A 6,271-nucleotide genomic window follows, 5' to 3' on the forward strand; every position below is an offset into this window, starting at 1 on the left:
TCGTGTAAATGTTGAGTGACACCACAGAAACATTTAATCACATTTATTTCATCATGCTGCATTATTGTGACGTGTGAACGACAAAGAGCGAAGCAACAACAGCGTGTTCACGTGCAGCAAACTTTAAAATCACTTTCGATTCAAAACCCCTGAGGTCTGACGTGCAAATACTGGCTTCACCACGAAAACATCTCTTCACATTCTGAAAATAAATACAAAAAACAACAAAACATCTCCGTACAGTTCCCTCCGAGGAGAGACTCGCTCAGCACGAGTTCGAGTGCTAAACTGGACAAAGGCTCAATGTGAGTTTAGAAGCAGAAAGACGAGCGGCTGCATGAGGCTGGATGGTCCCATCCCAGCATGAGGCTGGATGGTCCCATCACAGCATGCTGCTCGATGGTCCCATCCCAGCATGCGGCTCGATGGTCCCATCCCAGCATGCGGCTGGATGGTCCCATCCCAGCAGCATGCGGCTCGATGGTCCCATCCCAGCAGCATGCGGCTCGATGGTCCCATCCCAGCAGCATGCGGCTGGATGGTCCCATCCCAGCAGCATGCGGCTGGATGGTCCCATCCCAGCAGCATGCGGCTCGATGGTCACATCCCAGCATGCGGCTCGATGGTCCCATCCCAGCATGCGGCTCGATGGTCCATCCCAGCATGCGGCTCGATGGTCACATCCCAGCAGCATGCGGCTCGATGGTCCCATCCCAGCAGCATGCGGCTCGATGGTCCCATCCCAGCATGAGGCTCGATGGTCCCATCCCAGCATGAGGCTCGATGGTCCCATCCCAGCATGAGGCTCGATGGTCCCATCCCAGCATGAGGCTCGATGGTCCCATCCCAGCATGCGGCTCGATGGTCCCATCCCAGCATGCGGCTCGATGGTCACATCCCAGCAGCATGCGGCTCGATGGTCCCATCCCAGCAGCATGCGGCTCGATGGTCCCATCCCAGCAGCATGCGGCTCGATGGTCCCATCCCAGCATGCGGCTCGATGGTCACATCCCAGCATGCGGCTCGATGGTCACATCCCAGCATGCGGCTCGATGGTCCCATCCCAGCATGCGGCTCGATGGTCCCATCCCAGCATGCGGCTCGATGGTCACATCCCAGCAGCATGCGGCTCGATGGTCACATCCCGGCAGCATGCGGCTCGATGGTCCCATCCCAGCAGCATGCGGCTCGATGGTCCCATCCCAGCATGCGGCTCAGGAGTAATAAACAACAAGCTCCTCATGGAGCTGACAGTTTGGAAAGTTACCGGAAACTTTCAAACTCAAATTTCATGGGCAGAATTTCTTTTCACTGAGATTTGAGGACACGTTTTGGGAAAGAGTCCGGTAAATAAGACGCCCTCTGATGTCAGGATATAATTATTGTGGGACAATATTACATTTGATTTGACCTCTGGCTGAAAGAAGTCAAAATTAGTATCAACTTTTAAAATGACTAAATTAATGCGATACAGCAAAGTAACAAAACCATGAATCTGAAACATTTCAGTCAGACAGGTTCCATCTCATCTTCAACTAACAGGTGCATTTCCCCCAAAATGTTGACCTCTTGCTTTGTAACTGTAGAAGTTTAACTCTTCAGGTGGTTAAAGCTCCATTTCAATAAAAACTTATCTTCCACTGTTTTGTGAAATTTATTCATGGTAAATGTGAAATCTGATTTTATACATTTTTCTCTAAAAGCAGCAGAAAGTGCGACTCGTTGACATATTTTCATATTTTATGATGGAACATAGTGGACAGAGCAAGTTACTAGATGCTGATATTCTGGTCACCACATGAACGTTTACCAGGACGGACGTGTCACATGATCACATGAGCTGCGTGTGGGGGGGAGGGGGGGGGGGGGGCCTCAGTTGGAGATGTCAGCGCTGTTGTTGCGGTTCCCGTATTTGTGGTGGATGAGGAGCAGGACGACGCCCAGGAAGAAGCAGACGGAGCCCACGGTGATGTAGGCGATGCCCAGGAATGGGTTCTTTCCTCCCATCCAGGAGATGGTGCTCAGGATCATCCGCTTCCTGCCCTCGAAGCTGCGAACAGGATAATCTGGATCCATCGGGTTAAAGATGGAAACGTTTCACAGGGTTCACAGTTTAAAACTTGACTGTCTGTTTGACTCCAAATGCACATCGGCTGTATTGAAGAGGTGAAACTAGAGATTGAGAGGAAAGTGTTAACTGACGTTATAAGTAACATAATAATCTGTATAAACCTGCTGAGTCATGAAATGCTTTGAGGATACTGTAGACGACCTCCAGGGTGTAGTTCCCTCGGAGCAGAGTGGGAACCATGTTGTCCTTCCTGCTGATGATGCGGTAGAGCTTCCTGAAGGTCGGCAGAGCGGCGGTCCTCATCCACACGATGAAGTCCTCGTTGATGAAGCCGTTGTTCAGCGGGTCGGAGTCCAGCTCGTAGACCGGCTTGCGCCAGTTCACCGGCTTCGTCGTTCCTGAGTTAGAAGGAAACATCAGCAGCGGTTGAATAGGAGAATTGATTATTGCTCAGTGATTCAAGCATGATGATATTTGTGAACTCAAATTTCTCTCCATCTGTTTTGTCTCCTCAGTTAAGTCGAGCTGTGTTTTGAAACTTGTTTAAGTTTTAGTCGTCATAAACACTGACGTGTGTTTACAGAGCGACTTCCTGCTACTTCTGTGAGAAGAGGTCTAAAGCTGCGGACTCAGTTTTTGTTCTTTATAGGCACCGAGGAGGAGATGGTGTGAAACGTGGGAGTGAATCCAGATGAATCTCTGTGGGCGGGTTTCACAACTGGCAGGATTCTACATTTTTGTTATTGTCAACAAATTCCATTAAAAAGACCAAAACCAAGAATGTGATGGTTTCCTTCTCAACACTCTGAAACTCAGCCGCTGTCTCCACTGAAGACACAGGGTTGAGTCACGTCTGGTCTGACACACTGAGGACAGACACAAGGTTTCACGAGGAGCGGACACCTTGGAACTCGGCCGTCAGGTTGAGGCCGTCTCCGGGGTTCCCGAACTTCACATGTTTGTCCGTCCACCAGGCGATGCCCGTCGCTCTGAGAGGAATCAGAATCTTGGTGCCGTTGGGGTCGTTGTAAAACAGCTCCAACGTGTCTGCAGGAGACGTGAAGACGACTATCAGACACACGTCTTCAGATAAAGACAGTTTCCAGTGGACAGAGAAGGGGAGGGGCTCACCGTTGAACATGCTGTTGGCGATGGCCCCACACGGTGCTATTGGCTTGTTCTCATGTTTGGCGTATGGCTCACACTCCTTACTGGGCTGCTGTGGACGAGAGGGACACTTTGATGAGGACAGACGTGAGGAGCAGATGAAGCAGGTTTGATGCTGCAGTAATGAACTCCCTCTTGCTCTTTAACAGTAAAAAGCCTGGTTGGACAAGTTGTCCCCTGAATGAGCAGAAGCAGGTAACTACAGATCCTGGAGACGGGATCTCATGTGGATCCTGATCGTCCCCTCGCGCTCCGTCCCTGGGGGACATGTCCTACCTTGAGGGACCCCAGGTGTCCGTTCAGCTGGCTGTCGTCTCTGGACTTGACGTAGCGACGGTGGTTTTGGTAGAAGTTGGAGAGGCCATAATACATGAAGACGTTATTCTGTTGATGAAGAGAAAAGCAGAAAGTAAAATCATCTCATGGAGTGTGAGTGTTTCTCTGAGAGGATCCTGAGAGCGGGCGGCTCACCTCGTACGACTGCTCCAGGGAGAAGGGAATCGAACAGGTGCACGGCTGAGTGCTGTTCCAGCTGAAGTTCTGGGAGCAGTTGAAACAGGGACTGGACTCGTCCACTCCTGTGTAGTCAATCTGTGGCGGCAGAACCCAAACCAGTTAGCTGCCCCAGTACACACAGATCAACTAGATGGAGAACTTTTCAAAGTTAAAGTTCAAACCTGAGTTACAGCAGAAAGAAAAGAGTCGAGACAAAGAGTTAGTGGTGAGTTAACTACTACGAGTTATAGTTAGTCAGCTGGTTAGTGAGTTAGTCAGCTGGTTAGTTAATTGGTTAGTTAGTTGATTAGTCAGTAAGTTAGTTAATTGGTTAATTAGTTGGCATGTTGTTATGATCGTACCTCGAACTCCCTGATGTTGTGTTATGAGTTATAGTTAGTTAGTCAGCTGGTTAGGGAGTTAATTGATTAGTCAGTAGGTTAGTTAGTTGGTTAGTTAGTTGGCATGTTGTTATGATCGTACCTCGAACTCCCTGATGTTGTTATATGAGTTATAGTTAGTTAGTCAGCTGGTTAGTGAGTTAGTCAGTTAATTAATTGATAGAGTTAGTTGATTAGTCAGTAAGTTAGTTAATTGGTTAGTTAATTGGCATGTTGTTATGATCGTACCTCGAACTCCCTGATGTTGTTATATTATGAGTTATAGTTAGTTAGTCAGCTGGTTAGTGAGTTAGTCAGTTAATTAATTGATAGTGAGTTAGTTGATTAGTCAGTAGGTTAGTTAATTGGTTAGTTAATTGGCATGTTGTTATGATCGTACCTCGAACTCCCTGATGTTGTTGGACGTGACGAACAGGCCGATGCCGATGGGGATGAAGATGAGTCCGATGATGAAGAAGGCCGGGAGCACGGTGCCCGCGGTGAGGATGGGCTGCCACGCCGGGAGTCGCTGCTGTTTGAACGCGGTGTTCTCGGGCTTCTTGCTCCGCAGGGCTGCGCCTCCGGGCCCGGTCACCGTGATGTGTCCGTCTTCGTCTTTAGCGCTGTAGCTGGACGCCATCATGACGTCAGCCTGCTGGCTGCGGGCGGTGACTCACTGGCGAAGAGACGGACTTTAATTAACTCGCTGCGTCGATGACTGTGTTAATTAAACGTGTCTTTGTTGATTGAATCCATGTTTGAGGACCGAGGGGCTAGCTACAGAGCTAGCTAAACAGTTAGCTACAGAGCTAGCAGCAGCGGCGGCTCCTCCAGGAAGTCCAGTGTGGTGACGTCACGAAGTCGGGTGCTGCTGCCTTCAGGTGACGCAGGAAATATGGGAATTTATTTATGATCCATTAACATCACGTGTGGGGCGTTTAAGGACAGATGGTCACGCGGGAGTAGATCGTCCAGGGTCAAGGGGCCAAAGGGTCAGGGGGGCCCCTGGGGTATTTTTATCCCTGGGGTCGATTTTAGGAAACTCAAAATGTACAAAAGGTTTGTGATAAAGATTTTTTAATTTATGTGATGAAGTCAAAGAATAGGAAACGTCCTGTTAGTGACTTGTTACTGGTGTCATCGTTGTGTGTCTCTTTGTGGTTATTTTGTGGTTCTGTGACTCTCAGACAGAAGCAGTAACAGTTGCTTCACATGGGTTCATCAGCTCCTGATTCTCTCCTCGTGTTCACCCTCCTGTTTAACCAAATCACCGCTCAGTCCTCGTCCTCCTTCGTGTTTCCTGACATCAGCAGAATTTCTGACTCTCTGGTTATTAGAAGAAAATTAGTTTGTTGACAGCAAATCAATTATTTTGGTCTCGTTGCAGAAAACACAGTCTACAGGACATTGGGGTTTATTGGTTGGTGTTAACTCAGAGGTTGTAGTGAGACAACATTTAGAAGCTTCAGATTTCTAAAGATCTGTTCTGTATTTTTGTTCTTGTCCATGAGAGGGCACACGTGTAATGCTGCAAAGATCAAATATGATATGCAGCGATATATCTAAATGTAATCATCGTGTTCTAAACCCACTGACAGCCCTTTTTCATTTGAAATACTTGCTGAGTTAACACCCAAAGATTCTTGAGTCAACAATTTATAAAGTTTGATGTGTGAACTCTTGTGTTGAGCTTCATTTCTGGGACAGTTGCTTTGTCAAAGACCCTGAAAACATCTGGAAACATGTTCACGAACATATCAGCTCTGGGAACTGGTTTCATGGCTTTGATATGATGGAGATTTCCCAGTTCATCCTCTCAAACCTCACACGTGCTCACACATAGAAGAAAAGCTACGAGGCATCAAGATAAATAGATTTTATTTTAGTGTCCGTCACAAACACCACAAACTGTTCACAGTGCTGCAGTGACTGAAACCTCCATAAGCTGTGGTAAACACCTGCTGGGGAAAGTGTGGACGATGAGATTACCAGTCAAGGATCAGAACATGAAGTTAATCAAAACCAAGCGTTCACAGGCAAAGAGACAGAAAAGCTTCAAGACTAAAACTCTGTTCTGAAAACGTGTGTCTCAGACCACAGAGGAGGACACACACAGTCCCAGTCAACCCAGTCGTGGCCTGTTTCTCCATCATGAGAC

The 6,271-nt window shown here is 48.0% G+C and overlaps 1 protein-coding gene across 2 annotated transcripts; it reads right to left on the reverse strand.

Annotated features, from left to right (window-relative positions):
* Positions 1 to 1,140: 1,140 nt before the first annotated feature.
* LOC128460017 (cell cycle control protein 50A) lies at positions 1,141 to 4,989 on the reverse strand. 2 transcript variants are annotated; one of them, XM_053445011.1, is made up of 7 exons: positions 4,514 to 4,989; positions 3,710 to 3,829; positions 3,515 to 3,622; positions 3,203 to 3,287; positions 2,975 to 3,118; positions 2,263 to 2,469; positions 1,141 to 2,066 (listed from the first exon to the last, which is right to left on the reverse strand). In XM_053445011.1, the coding sequence occupies exons 1-7, from the start codon at positions 4,754 to 4,756 to the stop codon at positions 1,873 to 1,875; spliced, it is 1,101 nt and encodes a 366-aa protein (XP_053300986.1). In that variant the 5' UTR covers positions 4,757 to 4,989; the 3' UTR covers positions 1,141 to 1,872. The 2 variants fall into 2 exon arrangements, with proteins under 2 accessions (XP_053300986.1, XP_053300985.1); XM_053445010.1 differs by having other exon boundaries at positions 1,144 to 2,066; positions 3,203 to 3,290.
* Positions 4,990 to 6,271: the final 1,282 nt, after the last annotated feature.

The sequence above is a fragment of the Pleuronectes platessa genome, chromosome 17 (assembly GCF_947347685.1).
Source record: "Pleuronectes platessa chromosome 17, fPlePla1.1, whole genome shotgun sequence".
Lineage (NCBI taxonomy): Eukaryota > Metazoa > Chordata > Actinopteri > Pleuronectiformes > Pleuronectidae > Pleuronectes > Pleuronectes platessa.

Coding starts and splice junctions, on each gene's coding strand:
- LOC128460017 (XM_053445010.1), bottom strand. CDS start 4,756: ATGATGGCGTCCAGCTACAGCGCTAAAGACGAAGACGGACACATCACG. Junction 3,623..3,709: donor CCCTGGAGCAGTCGTACGAG/GTGAGCCGCCCG, acceptor CTTCATCAACAG/AATAACGTCTTCATGTATTA. Junction 2,470..2,974: donor CCTGACGGCCGAGTTCCAAG/GTGTCCGCTCCT, acceptor CTTCTAACTCAG/GAACGACGAAGCCGGTGAAC.